At 34.2% G+C, this 14,323-nt stretch overlaps 2 protein-coding genes across 2 annotated transcripts; both read right to left on the bottom strand.

Moving 5' to 3' along the window:
* Positions 1-197: 197 nt before the first annotated feature.
* Positions 198-4,233, bottom strand: LOC120265403 (endochitinase A-like). Its single transcript, XM_039273289.1, has 5 exons — positions 3,907-4,233; positions 3,686-3,785; positions 2,619-2,745; positions 1,156-2,127; positions 198-803 (listed from the first exon to the last, which is right to left on the bottom strand). Exons 1-5 carry the CDS (start codon positions 4,058-4,060, stop codon positions 402-404), a joined length of 1,755 nt encoding a protein of 584 aa, XP_039129223.1. The 5' UTR covers positions 4,061-4,233; the 3' UTR covers positions 198-401.
* Positions 4,234-10,566: 6,333 nt separating this feature from the next.
* Positions 10,567-14,317, bottom strand: LOC120264746 (26S proteasome regulatory subunit 6B homolog). Its single transcript, XM_039272570.1, is given in 6 exon segments — positions 10,567-10,823; positions 10,826-10,867; positions 11,788-11,871; positions 13,476-13,628; positions 14,161-14,222; positions 14,225-14,317. Coding segments are annotated over 6 exon segments (519 nt in total). The 5' UTR covers positions 14,310-14,317; the 3' UTR covers positions 10,567-10,730.
* Between the last annotated feature and the right edge of the window lie 6 nt (positions 14,318-14,323).

Here is a 14,323-nt window from a genome sequence, read left to right as displayed (position 1 = left end):
TGGCTTAGGAATTCAAAATTTAAAATATTTTTATAATAATTAAACTTTTTGGTATTTCAAAGAGCGATAATTACAATGTTTTAAAAACAAAATAAATGATTAAAGATTTATGGGGTCAACCCAAAAATTAAGAAAAAAGTAAAAAGAACCCGTTCAAGGGCATGGATAAGTATTTCCTGTCCAAAAATAAAAAAAATAAAAAAATAAAGTCCACTCTTTCCAGACCTTTAATCCATCAACAAGTGATACGGTACTTCTTAGCTTCAAAAGATGCAACAGACAGTACAGTCTTGAACTTCAACATCACTTCTTTCATCAATTGAAAACATTACCCAACAACACTAATAACAAATGGAAAAAATCATAACAATCACTGAAGTTTATATATGTCATTAGAATAATCATACGGGGGCGAAAGGCTCCGGCAATGGCTCAAAACGGTGGTCAAATTCAGGGCTCTGGTCGGACTTATCTTCGACACTATGCAGCCAATTCATGTTCTTGGAGTCTTCTTTTAGCAGAATGGTATCGTAACGGTAGCTCCCATAGGGGTCTGGCTCATTAGCTCTTGTCATGAAAGATTCGCCATCTGGTGACCGAAGCATGTTGTCTCCATTCTCTAGCATGGCTCCGTTGTGTTCCTCGGAGCCCATTCCATGACCATTTGAGTTCGTATTAGCTCGGATGTCAACAACTGGGACTTTCGTATCTGAGGTCTGTGCAGTTCGGCTTTTTGGACTTGAGCGAATGCTATGAGGGAAGAGTGATGTGCCGCGAATACCTCCAATATGTTGTCGAATGTCCTAGAATACCAAGAAGCAAGAGGGTTTAACACAAGTATACATTTACAGGTTTAAGAGTACAAGGTTCCATAGAATCTCTATGATAGATGACACAAAAGCTATTATTGTCTTAAAGTTCTAGCTATAGATTTCCTTTTCATTGTATAAAGTTTGTTAATAACAAGACGGTCTGGGCTTCGCATATAATTTTATGGAGGCATTTTAACATTTAGCTAGACTGAAGCATCAATATGATGAAAGACGGAATGCATAGCTTAGTTTTGAAGCAGCTGTTATTTTTCAGTATTGCAAACGTAAGACCAAAAGAACCAAATTAACTTGAAACATATAACTTTCTGAAAAGAAACCTTACCATATGCCTGAGAGCCATGTCAAGTGATGACTTGGAGATAGTCCTCCCAAATCCATTACTCTCTGTCGTTGAAACTGGCTTCGCAGTCCTCCGAGATGCAGCCTCTGAAGCCATGGCCTTTTGGACATCAGCAGGTGTGACCTCATGTCCGTTGCTATGCAACCGACCCTTTGGTGAATTCTCCGGGAACTTTCCCTTTGTGACAATGGGTAAAGAACTCCTACGGTTTGAACTCATAGGAGGGGTTGGCTCAGTGTTTGTAGCTGCCCGTACAGTCAATGCCATTCCTGGTCGTGTCCTACCAGCTGATGCTGGCCGCTCTGGCAGTTTAGTTCTAAGGTTTGGAGGTGCATCAAGTGGGAAATCAGGGAGGGTGATCGGATGAACTGGAGCTCGGGCTCGTGGGGCTGGCGAACTCGGACGTGATGAAGGTTTATTTGTCACTGAGGGCCGTCCAATGGAGGGGGATGCGGGTCTATTCACAGCTCTGCCAGCAGAGGGAGAACGAGTTATACTCGTGGTTGCTGTGGCTGCAGGTGTGCGACGAGTAGGGGTTGATGATCTGGAACTTGGTACAGAAGAATTTGAGATTGAATTGGTATGAATCTGAGGCCGGGAAGTTGGAGTTGAAGGCCTTGAACTGTGTGCTGGTTTGGGTTTATCCCCTGAAGAAGCTGGTGCCGGTCGTGTTCGTGTTGGAGTAGATGGGCGTGTTCGTGTTGGAGTTGATGAGCGTGATGGCACTGGACGAGAGGTTGGAACTGATGTTCTTGTAGAAGATACAGTGGTGGAGCGGCTGCCAGGGGTTGAAGGTCGGGAGCTGACTGAGGCTGAACTAGTGTTAAGCACCGATGTTCTATTGTTACTGGAGAGATAACTGGATGAATGTGTAGTGGAGATAGATGGGCGCATTGCTGAAACACTTCTAGCTGGTCTTGTGGGATGGCCATTCTCTGTATGTGACACAGAAAGCTACAATAGAAAACAATGATGGTGAATTTTCATTAAACTAATGACTTCACAGCACTGGTGCAAGAACCAAAGGGAGAAATCCTAAAACATCAAAACTTAAAACATTGATGTAGCTATGCGGTTAAACTATCAGGGAAAAATAAGAACAAAATGCCCCCGATAACATGATAGATAAGTGCAGAGCTTTGTGATTCTGACATAACATAACTGGACTAAAATGTTCTAGTAAAGAACATTCAGAATGGAATTGTGCAAGGAATAAAATTTATAGTAAAACAGGGTCAGAATGAATTTGTGAATCATAATTAGATAGTGCAGAGTTCCTGATATAACATAACTGGACTAAAATGTTCTACTAAAAAACATTCAGAATGGAGTTGTGCAAGGAATAAAATTTATAGTAAACCATGGTCAGAATGAAGTTGCGAGTCATAATTTTGATTTTTCTGCTGGAAGATGTCCTTGTAATAGCTACTGGAGATGAACCATACCCTTGAAGCTTTTGTGGTTGAGACTGATCTAACATTGGGTTTGTTCTTTGGAGCTGCTGTTGTTGTTATTTTGGGCTCGCTCACATCCAGAGAAGAGAAAAGTGGGGTCCCAGGTGGTGTCAGAAGCCTGCAAAAATAAGACAAATAAGAACTTACCTCAGCTTCCCAAATTTTCTTATATCAGAGTGACAGATATACAAAGAAAACTACAAATTAGCACTTAATTAAACTGGATCCCACAACATCAAATTATATAGCAGACATAATAATTTGCTAGGTAAAAGACCTTATAAACAAATGTGTATTTTCAATCAATTTACAACTTGTTTATTGTCCGAATCAATAAGTAGACAACTTCATATCTGCCCTGATAAGCAACACCCACACAAAAGCTTTAGCCACGGTCACAAGATAAAATTCATTGATAAGCCTTTCCTTTATCACATGGTTGATGAATTCCAGTCATTTTCATGATGACTGAGTTAAGGATGAACACCAATAAATATTTTTCGCTCTATAGCTTCCTTGTTAAGCATAATTGACTAACATTCCTACTAAAAGGAGTAGCTGATTTTGGATACAGTTTGACATATTGATCCGATCTCCACAGGCTACCTTGTTACACTCAGATAATCTAGAATTGGTTAACTTGTTACAACTAGCATTGTCCCATTAATTGAATTTATCTGATCTCAGGATATGAAAATACTAGCTAGAATTGGAAAGAAAATCCTAAATTTCACACAGAAATACATATGCACAAAGTCAGATGACTTAATCAAGTGTAGCCTTTAGAAAAATAGTAAATAGTTCATTATTGCAAATACAAATCACCACAGATCTGAAACTCATGTATTTACTTGCAAAAATTAATTAATTTTTTAATCAAAACAGGTGGGTGAAATAACCAAGACAAAGCCTTTAAAAAAAAAAAAAAAATTCCTAATCAAGTCATAAATTTCATTCCCATTTCAATCAAAATCCATGGTTTTTTCAGTACTTTGAGAAATTAACCCAAAAAAAAAAATCTTCTTTTAATAAGGCAAAAATTCGAAGAAGATGAATACCAATCATAATCATGTTTCCCAAGCTCAGAAGCCATGAGATCATCCAATCCGCTCCTCAACTTCCCCGATCCCACCGATAAGCCATCCAACTTCCCCATCTCTACAAATCACAATCCCCATCAAAGATCATCAAAAACATTTTAAAAAAAAAAACAGAAATCCAGAAACAAACCCTAATTCCACAAAAGAATCAAAACAAACACATCAGAATGCATTCAGACCTCCATGGCCATTTGATTCAGCGGGGGATGAGATCAAATGAGTGCGTCGTCTCCTCGAGAAGAGATCCAGGTTCTCATCTCCATCCATGAAGTCTCCAGCGCGTGCGGAGCTCCCACCAAAGAGAGACTCCCTATAGATCCGGTTCATGGCCATCCTATGACGCCATCATCATCTCGATCCAAGGTCCTGGGCCCAAACCTCCACCTCCATTGGAGCATCGGAGTTGCCAAAGAGCCTCAGATCCCCAGAGAGAGAGAGAGAGAGAGAGAGAGAGAGAAGAAGAAGAAGAAGAAGAAGCGTAGTATAAAAAGTGAGGTCGAGACTCGAGAAGTGTATGTTGTTAGAGACTCTCCTTTTTACTACTGCTTTTGGGAAACGCCATCCTAACCAGAAATGGGAAACGGTTTCCCTCACTCGGTGGAGGGAAACGATGTTGTTGTAGCACTGGCTTGTGGTTGGGTTGGGTGATATTTTTTTTTTTTTAGAATTTGAAATATTATTTTATATATGTTTAAAAAATAAATATATATATATATATATATATATTAAGTTGATGTGGAGTGGAATAGTACTGGCTTTTGGTGGGGGAAATATTTTTATTTTAAAAGATTTAAATCAAAAAAATTATCCAATTTAATATTTGAATAAAAAAATTCTTCCGGTCTTTTTTTCAACCCATGAAAGATCCTTCCATTTTTTGCCGATTGTGGATGAGGAGAGATTCAAACCCCTAACATTGTGGTTCGTAGCTACGTGATCTAATCCTCTGAGCTACAGGTCTCATCCGTCTCCACTATTATTATTTTTTAATTATTATAATATTTTAATGATTCAATATATGTTCATTATTATTTACTTTAATTATTATAATTAGTTATTTAAATTAATAATTATTATTTAATTAAATTTCAACCAGGGGCAGAAATGCCATTTTGCTATCAATGGTGTTTATTCCCCTCTATGCCTCTCAATTTTGGGGGTAATCAAATCCCTTTACTGTACACCATGCAATTATCTACAGTACTCATTATTAAGCTAATAGTAAAATATCCAAACATGGATATATATTCCTATTAGCAATCAATCTCATGCTAATAGTGTCTAATCCCCTCATCCAAACGCCAAGTTTAATATTTTTTTTTTGTTTTTATTTATTACGTATGAAAAGAGATGACTAAGTTGTTAAAAAAAAAAAAAATTAATAGGGGCTTTTTTTCCGAAAGTGATAAATGCTATTAATCAAGAACAAATTGGTAAGTAGATGTATCAGTTATAGTGGCTTGTAAATTTTTTGAGAATAAAGCTCATATCATACAACCCTGAATAGGATGGAAAGTATTTTTTACACAAATCTCCCACAAAAAATTTTATGTATATAAATTAAGAGGTTCAAATTTGAGACATCTCAATCTGTAATGAATGATGGGAACCATCTATCGTCTATCGACTGGGTTATGCTCCAATTGTTTTATAGTAAAATTTTGGTTGGTAAGCTTCATTATGTAATTTAGTACTGTTAGTTAATGAATTTACTGCACAGTGGCCTTCCCCCAAGATACCAAGAGATTAGTTATGACTTGGCTGCTATGACTTCTATGCGCATTAATTAAAAAAAAATACTAATTAGAATAACTAGCAAATAAAATTCAACGATAATAATAAATAATAATGATAATAAATTAGAATAGACGTGTCCATCTGAATGGTCCAACAAAGTTGAGAAGGAAAAGTAAGCCCAAAAAGATGGACCAAACTAATTTTTCAGTATAATTTGAAGAAACAAAGTATAATAATTTACCATTAAAATGATTAAATTTTAGAACTGATGTGACAACCAAGAGCAAGTTTTAAGTTATACTTTTTTTATTAATTAAGCTTTAATTATTAATATAACTTAGCTTTCAGTTAGAACCTCTCCTTCCTAATCTAATCAATATAATAATTATTCATCTAATGAAAATTTCTATTTATTTACTTAAATTTAAAAATAGAACTCCTAGTGGAAAAATATCTCAGTTCTGTGAAACGCGTTTCTCTAAGAAACCATTTTACTACTGGCTTTCGGGTCGTTGGTCTGGTGATCCGACGGATTAATGATAATTAAGCTAAGCTGGTCAAGCGGCCACGTGGAAGAACACGGGTCACAGTTGCTGAATGGATGGTCATGATTGAATATAATTCCTTATCTGATGAAAATTTTCAATTCATTTTCTCTAATTTAAAAATAACTCCTTTTTGGGAATCGCAATTGTTTGGGTGAAATGCGTTTCTCAAGAAAGTATTTTAATATTTTAAATATAATACCCAAATTTATCACTTTACTATTTTTCCTCTCATATATTTTTTTTTCTTTCTATTCATAAATGCCCTTTAATCTCTATATTTTTAAAAATAGATACATTTAATCTCTCTATTTTTAGTATATTTTTAAAAGTAAAAGAATTAATTGGAAGAATTTATGAGTAGGAGGAATAAAAAACAATAGAGGGACCGAGTATTATACCAATATTTTATATTTAATTAATTGGACTATGGTGTTCTGGTGATCCGGCGGAATTAAATGGACATTTAATCTTTGACACGTGGCGGAACGAGGGATGACTGCTTGGATGGACGGTCAGGATTGAAGTCAAGGTCAAAGAAGGCGATGCGTGGGGCGTTAGGTGGTGGAGTAGGTGAGGATGGAGTGCGACGTGGCAGCCATCGGGTTGCCTCGCGATTGTGACTCACACGTGATCGCTGCGCTACGTTTTTGGGACTTTTTACTTTTAGGTCCAATATATAAACATTAATTACATGAAGATGAATGGACAGCATCAAAAGTTGAGCTAATGAGTCATGGCATCAATGTTCGACATCTCAATTGGTTTGACTCATTATTAATTTTTGGAAGATTGATGAGTTGATGTTGAGTGATTATTACTCATGCCTTAACTTTAAAAAAAATAAAAAATCTTTAATTGATTCTTTTTCAGACTCTCAAATAGTTATGCTTGCTTATTATTATTATTATTATTATTATTTTAGGTCATAATGTAATTTTAATATTGTCAAAGGGTTTTTTTTTAGTAAATATAGAATTTTTTTATTTTTTTAATAAATATAAACCAACTATGAAATCCAACTCGTGAAGATGATTTTATATTAAAAGTTGTTTTTTAACTGAGAAGTTATATAAATATTGATTCATACTTTTATATTGATGTAAAAATTATATATATATATATATATATATATATAACCATGACCAGCAAAATCAGTTAAGGGTCGTTTGGTCCACAGTAATATAGAAAGATTACCACATATTACATGGTAATCTGAAAATATTACCACGTTTGGCATTACACCGGTGGTAATCTTGATAGTAATATCACATTACCAACTTATAAATATTACAAAAAAAAGTTAGTAATTCTATTACCACCAAATTTGATGTCTATCTTGGATTACCGTGGTAATTTTATAACTTTTTATATTTTAGCAAATTGATTATCATGACAACCAAACACAGTAATGAACTATTCCTGGTAATAAGAGTATTTAACCAAACATGGTTATATCAAATTACCGCAATATTCTCAACCATATAATATTTCTACTAATATTACCATGATAATTTTGTTATGTGATAATATGCCATTACGACGAACAAAATGACTCTTTAGATGCAGAGAGGTAATTTATTGTTTAACCCATATTCTCATTTGGTGACGTAGGGTCCGAACCATAAACATGAATTCCTACTAGGAACTCATTTATCACCATTAGATTTAGCAAAATTTGAATTTAAATATTCTACTTCATGTCTTTCGTCGTGAAGCCAATGCCACTAGGAAGCCTTTTGGCTATAAAAATTATATTTGAATATATATTTTTATAAATTAGTATTATTTATTTTATATTTTTTAATTACTACTCTTTTGACCTTTCGTTCTTTTTTATCTATCGTGGTTAACCGAATTTCACATACCAAGAAACTTAGTTATTTCACAAAATTTTATAAAAAATTAGTTATTTTTCCAAAATTACCCATATTTTATATCTTCATATTTCTCTCTCATATTTAATTCCAAGAAAAGAGTTGAATATTAATGTTAGAAGTAATTTTTGGAAAAAAAAATAATAATAAAAGCGATGTAAGAAAATGATGATAAAAAATAACATGGATTTGTGATAGATAAAAAAAAGGAATGGAGGGAGTACTTAAAAAAATTTATAAAAAGTCAAAATACTCCTTAAAAAATATAATAGTCAATAATAGTAAATATATCTTATTTATAAAATTTTAAATTGATTTTCAACTATGAAAATATATAAATAAATAGAAGTGTTTTGTGGGAATTTTTTCTTAATAGATTTTATATACCGTAATAAAAGTAATTTTCACTTACAAATACTAAGGAAAAACTTGACCTTCTTAGTCATACTACCACTTTCAATACTTAGACATCACATAATAAATGAAATGCTGAATGATTCATTCATTAATGAGTTGTTATAAATAATAAAAATTTACAGAAGAAGCATTCAATGAGGGAAATTCATTTATTTTAATTTGGAGAATAATTTAGAAATATAGATCAAAGATCAAAGTTCTGTGTTTTTGGGGTCACTGAAAAGACAACTCCATAGTTTAGAATGGATGATGAGAGGAAAGGGATGGATCATTAAAATATTTTAGAAAATTTAGCACAAATACACACTTTAATTTTGATTATTTGAAAAGTGATACATCAAATGAGTGATGGAAAAGATTGATGTAAGAAGAGTTAAAAGAGTTTGGTACATGTAGGACTAGCTTTAATATTGAAATTCATGTTGGTACTATTATCAGTTTTTTTTTACATTTCTTTAGTATTTTGAGTTATAATTATTCATAAAAAAATAATATATATATATATGTTATTAGTTATTATATTTATATATCTGATAATGAAATGTGAATTAGAATTTTGAAGTTCCTAAACAAAAGGAAAAAAATCTCCCCTAAAGTTATTTGATATTTTGATATAACAATTTATGCCGAACAAATACATAAGCATATATATATATATACCTCTACGATAGAAGAATTAATATTTCATTCTTTTCTTAAGCCAAAAATCAAGGGTTTGTGACTAATTTAGTATTTTTATCAAATATATATAATACACACATATATAGGCACACAAAAGAAGAAATTTCTAAATTTTATAAAAAAACACAAATATAAAGCCCAAATAAATTATATATACCCATGCAAAAGTATATATGTGAGATTATCAATACAAGAATTTCCTTTGCACAAATACTCCATGAATGGAATATTTAAAAAATGCTTCACACCAAGGATTCTAATTTTTGCAAGAGGTATGCAAAAATAAAAAAATAAATAAATAAAAGAAAGGAAAACACCTAACTGATAAAATGATCTTTTGAGAACTCAAAATAAAAGATGGATTGAAAATCCATCATTTTCATAGTTGGGTTTCAACATTTCAGGGAGCAAAAGCAAAGGGCCAAGGAAGGTGTGACAAACACCAAAGTTGGGGTCCCAAGACCAGACAAACAAAGACCAACAACCACCCAATTACTTTCTATATTTACCATCATACCATCACCATGCACTATGCACTGCATGTTATGACCTACTTTGCCATTGGAATGGCAGCATATGATGATCCTATTCCATTATATATATATATATATATATGAGGACCATTTTTCTATAAACGTCGATAAATAAAAAATCTATAAATATTCATTATTAATCATTGGATCGAGATCCAACGACTAACATTGATGAACAATATATATAATAATAATATATACAATAATTACTGTTTAAAACAGTATAATAAACAATAATATTGTTCATCAATATCGGCTCTTGGATCGTGATACAACGGCTGATAATTGGACGTCCATAGATTTCTATGGACGTCAGGATGTAAATATGCCACCAAACTTACAATCACATCCAAATGCATTGCTTAATCATGCAACATTTCAATCAGAAATGCTTTGAGATGGACAACAGGAGTGATTGCTTGAATGAAGAAATTGAAAAGACAAGAAACATGATATGAATGGCACAATGAGAGGATGTGATCCCTACATACCTTTCAAGAATAGCCACTGAGCCACACATTTTTTTTTTTTCCTCAAGTTTCAGCAAAAGCTTATAGATCTAAAACAGGCATGAGTCATCAAATATCATCAAGAAGAGCATTGAAAAGTAAGTCATGACACACATGGGGAGCAAGAGCCATTACTCTCATAGTAGGGCAAAGTAGAATAAAACCACAAATAAAATGTTTGTACCTTCATTGAGAAGTAGGGTCACAAAGAATTTGAAATGGTTTTCATAGTGCAAAATAGATGGATAAGAAATCATGTGTACTGGGGTTTCAATGGAACAGGACAGTTCATGGCATTGAGAGCGAGTTCGAACGACAAGACTGCACTTCAATATAGTGTTCAATGAATGTACAGCTAAGGACCATCTATGAATGATTCGCATATATGAACGAATCCTCCGTTTTATATGTCAAGAATTGAAATTGTGATCAACTCACAAGAGCCATGAACAACTAACAGATGGCATGACATTGAATTGGTTGTTTATAAATCAGCAATCATAACAAATTTAAACTCATGAACATCATATTGAAATACTTGTTCAGTTCTTAGCCAAGTCATTTGCAGTCACTGTCTAATGTGAATGAACTGGGTAAAAGAGAGGAAACCAGATATGAAACTTTGAGGTGCAATTACATGAAATTTAGTAGTGGAATGGTACCAAGTAAATTGAAAGTTGAAAGTTTTCACAAACTGAGGTCTCTCACTTGTAGAAATCAAAATCAGTATCAGGCTTCTTCACGTTTGTCCGGTAGCCTTTCTCAAAGTCCTTGGGAAGAATCACATACCGGTTTTTTTCCGGACAGCATGCATTCCTGCTTCCTGACAGATTGCTGCAATCTGCAGAACCAAGCAAAGGTGTAGCGTGTCAGTGTCAGAGAAGGACTAATTATCAAAGATAAGATGCAAGTAAAGGTACACATGGCAACACATCAATAAATAGGAAGTTAATTTGGATGCTCCCATCTAGTGTTCATGATGCAGACTTCACACCACAAACTGTTTGTTATATTAAGTGAAACAACTGTCAGGGAGATAAAAAGAATGAGTAAAGGTTCAAAGAAACAAATGCATAAGTTGGTAAGCACAATGATCAGTTAGTTCCCTAAATAAGATAGAAATTTCAACAAATAAACAACATAAAATTGCTCTCAATTCAATAATGAAGCACATTAGGCTGAACAGTCACTCTTTATATTGACCTTGCCTTCTGCCCCAGATCTTCATTAATGTCTTGAATAATTTGCGGGTACAATTTACAATCTCCAAACTGATTTCACTTAGTAACCATCTGCATAATGTCCCTAATAATATTCTTCCTATTCAGAAACAACTCTAAAAATGATTTAAATATTTTGAATACTGAAATATACTGCTGGCAGAAGCAACTCTTCAATATTCCTAACAATTCCTTTTGTCCCCTGACCATTCTAAATGTTTGCCCTCAATCTTTGAACATTGTCAGTTATCTATGCTGAAGATGCCAAGGCATAGAAGATTCTAATGATCTGCCAGTAAGTCACATTATGACTTTGCCCCCATTCCTTGGTTATGCCCCACCACTTGGTTCTTGGAACCTTGTTCAGATGCACAGGAATTTCAATTTGAAAAATGAAGACATGCATTATGGAGAGTAGGCTTTAAAAAATACTAAAACTTGACAGGAACAAATATCCCACATATTCATCACTAGAATAAATTTTCATAGATTAACTTACGGAGATTCCAGATAGAAGAAGGCATGCTAAAAGCAAACTAACCTCAGCGGCACTAATCTTATCTGGACGAGAAACATAATCTTCCAAGTCAACCTCATCACTGAGATTCATTTTGGCAGTGCAGACCTGTAAAAAACCAGAACAAAGGAAATAAGATGCATGCACAAAAGATTTTCATAACTAAAATAGGAGCTTAAATTTTTTTTCAGATTTTTCAAAATCTCATGCCAGAAAACCAACAAATTCTGTCTCTCTGGTTCATATTACAAATCTTTAAATCTTACTTTAGAAATTATTGTTTCCTGAAAAAATGAACAAAAAAAAAAGCAAGCCAAATCCTATACTGAAGCAATAACCAACAATAGGGCAGGCAAACTATGAGCCACTATTACAGCATAGTTATATGTTAGGAATCGTCATCAGATATTGCATATAAAAAACAAATTATCTTGTTTAACATCATAGAGTCTTTCTCTTTGCTAGTGTAACAATACATCTAATAAGCAACTTGATTACTAGTGACAACTAATGACACCTCACTATTAGCAAGACAATTTCCTTTGGTTACCATAAGTTGGCACCATACTATACCTTTGAACCTCAGTTCTCTAAAGAGCAAGCAATACACAAGGTAAAGAATGCAAAATTAGAATGGGGTTGGGGCAGGGAGAAAGGTCAAAGAAGGTAAAGAAGTTTAATTCCTAGAGGGCTTTTGGCATACAGATTATTAAGCAATCCCATCATTAGTAACAGGCTGGTAGAACAAACCAAGTTACCCTCGTGCTTGAAGTATCTTCCTTTAACAAAGCTATGGCAGTTATATGTGAAAAACTCAGATTTATAATTAGTTTAGAATATTAATTTATGTAGAATACCAATATTGTGCATCTTGCTTAATTTCAGTATCTGTCATGCTATGTAAGATACGGATATTGCATATCTTGCTATCATGTACAACAAAGTTTCTCCAAATGTCAAGTGAGTTCCCATAAATGCTATGTCTATCCCAAATCCAACAGATAAAAAAGAAGATATAACAATTAAGTCACATAATCCAAATGGCTGCAAACTAAAACTCAGCTCAAAAATGTCATGCACCCATTCAACTTCAAATTAGTCTTAACAAATTTATTTCCATAGTTTCATCAAAGTTAGAATTTCAAGTAGTATAGTTCAGTCCATAAACAGATAACTTCCAGAAAAGCTTATAATAGAAGTTTATAACTGCACACTTTCATTGATAGATGAACAGTGGATGTTTAAGTAAGACCCTTTTTTTTTAAAATAAAAAATAAAAATCAGGGCACTTGTTATGGATGCAAGATCAAAGTGTTAAGACAGGGACCCATCACCCTAACTTCTCCATAATCACAGTTACAGGAAGGGTTGGTGGTAGTATATCAACTAGAGGGAAGCGTCTCCCACAGGCGATGTGGGACTATGGTCCTAAGCCACTGCGTCCCAACACCCCCCCTGGGCCCACAGCGGATGTGGGACCCAAGATCCTAGCCATAGCTCTGATACCATGTTAAGACATGGACCCACCACCCTAACTTCTTCATAACCGTAGTTACAGGGAAAGGTTGGTGGTAGTATATCAACTAGAGGGAAGCGTCTCCCACAGACGATGTGGGACTATGGTCCTAAGCCACTGCGTCCCAACACAAAGAAGTCACCTCATTCTCATTGATGATGCAGGTAAATCACATAGAGCAGTGAGGAAAAAGTACCTGAAATACAAGCCTCTTTTGTCTTCTATCAGGCAAGGGAAACTCGATTTTCCTATCAAGTCTACCGGGACGTAATAGGGCAGGGTCTAGAGTATCGGCTCTGTTTGTTGCCATTATAACCTTCACATTCACTGTTTGGTCAAATCCATCCATCTGCAAATGCATTCACATGAGAGTAGAAGAATGAAGTTGAGAAAGACGTAAGAAAACAATTTCTATAGGAAAACCATGCTTTGTGTGCAGCCAGTAAGACCAAACATTAATCCCTTCAAATTACTAATGCAAAGCCATAACGTACAAGCCATGAACCTGGCCAATGAGGTCATTATCTTCCAAGAAATAGGTTATCAAAAATTATCCATGCAATGAAAATTCTGATATTTTGCAAAACACAGACCAGCAACCAACACTCTATTCTCTTTATGATCAAAATATTGATAAAGTATATCAATGAAGAGTTGAAATCTTCCAATGACAACCAACTGTTTAAACAAAACAAAGCTGCTGCATCCATTAGATTCAGTTTTAAAACGCAAACTCGGTGGAAATCCAGAAAAAGAAAGACAAATATTTCTAGACCAAATGAATTTTGTAAATGTGAGGTTTGAGAAGCACTGCAGAGTGTTTCACTAAATTGTCCTCCTCTCAAGCATTATTTCTAGATTTACATATTCTTAACGCCTACCTGATTTAAGAGCTCCATGAGACTACGCTGAACTTCTCTGTCAGCGCCAGTTTGAGCATCAAACGAGCAGTCGCAATAGCATCAACCTCATCAATAAAAATAATTGCCGGTGCATTCTCTTTGGCAAGATGGAAAACATCACGAACCATTCTGGGACCATAAT

The sequence above is a fragment of the Dioscorea cayenensis genome, chromosome 7, assembly GCF_009730915.1.
Source record: "Dioscorea cayenensis subsp. rotundata cultivar TDr96_F1 chromosome 7, TDr96_F1_v2_PseudoChromosome.rev07_lg8_w22 25.fasta, whole genome shotgun sequence".
Taxonomy (NCBI): Eukaryota; Viridiplantae; Streptophyta; class Magnoliopsida; order Dioscoreales; family Dioscoreaceae; genus Dioscorea; species Dioscorea cayenensis.
This window is presented reverse-complemented; position numbering and strand designations above follow the sequence as displayed.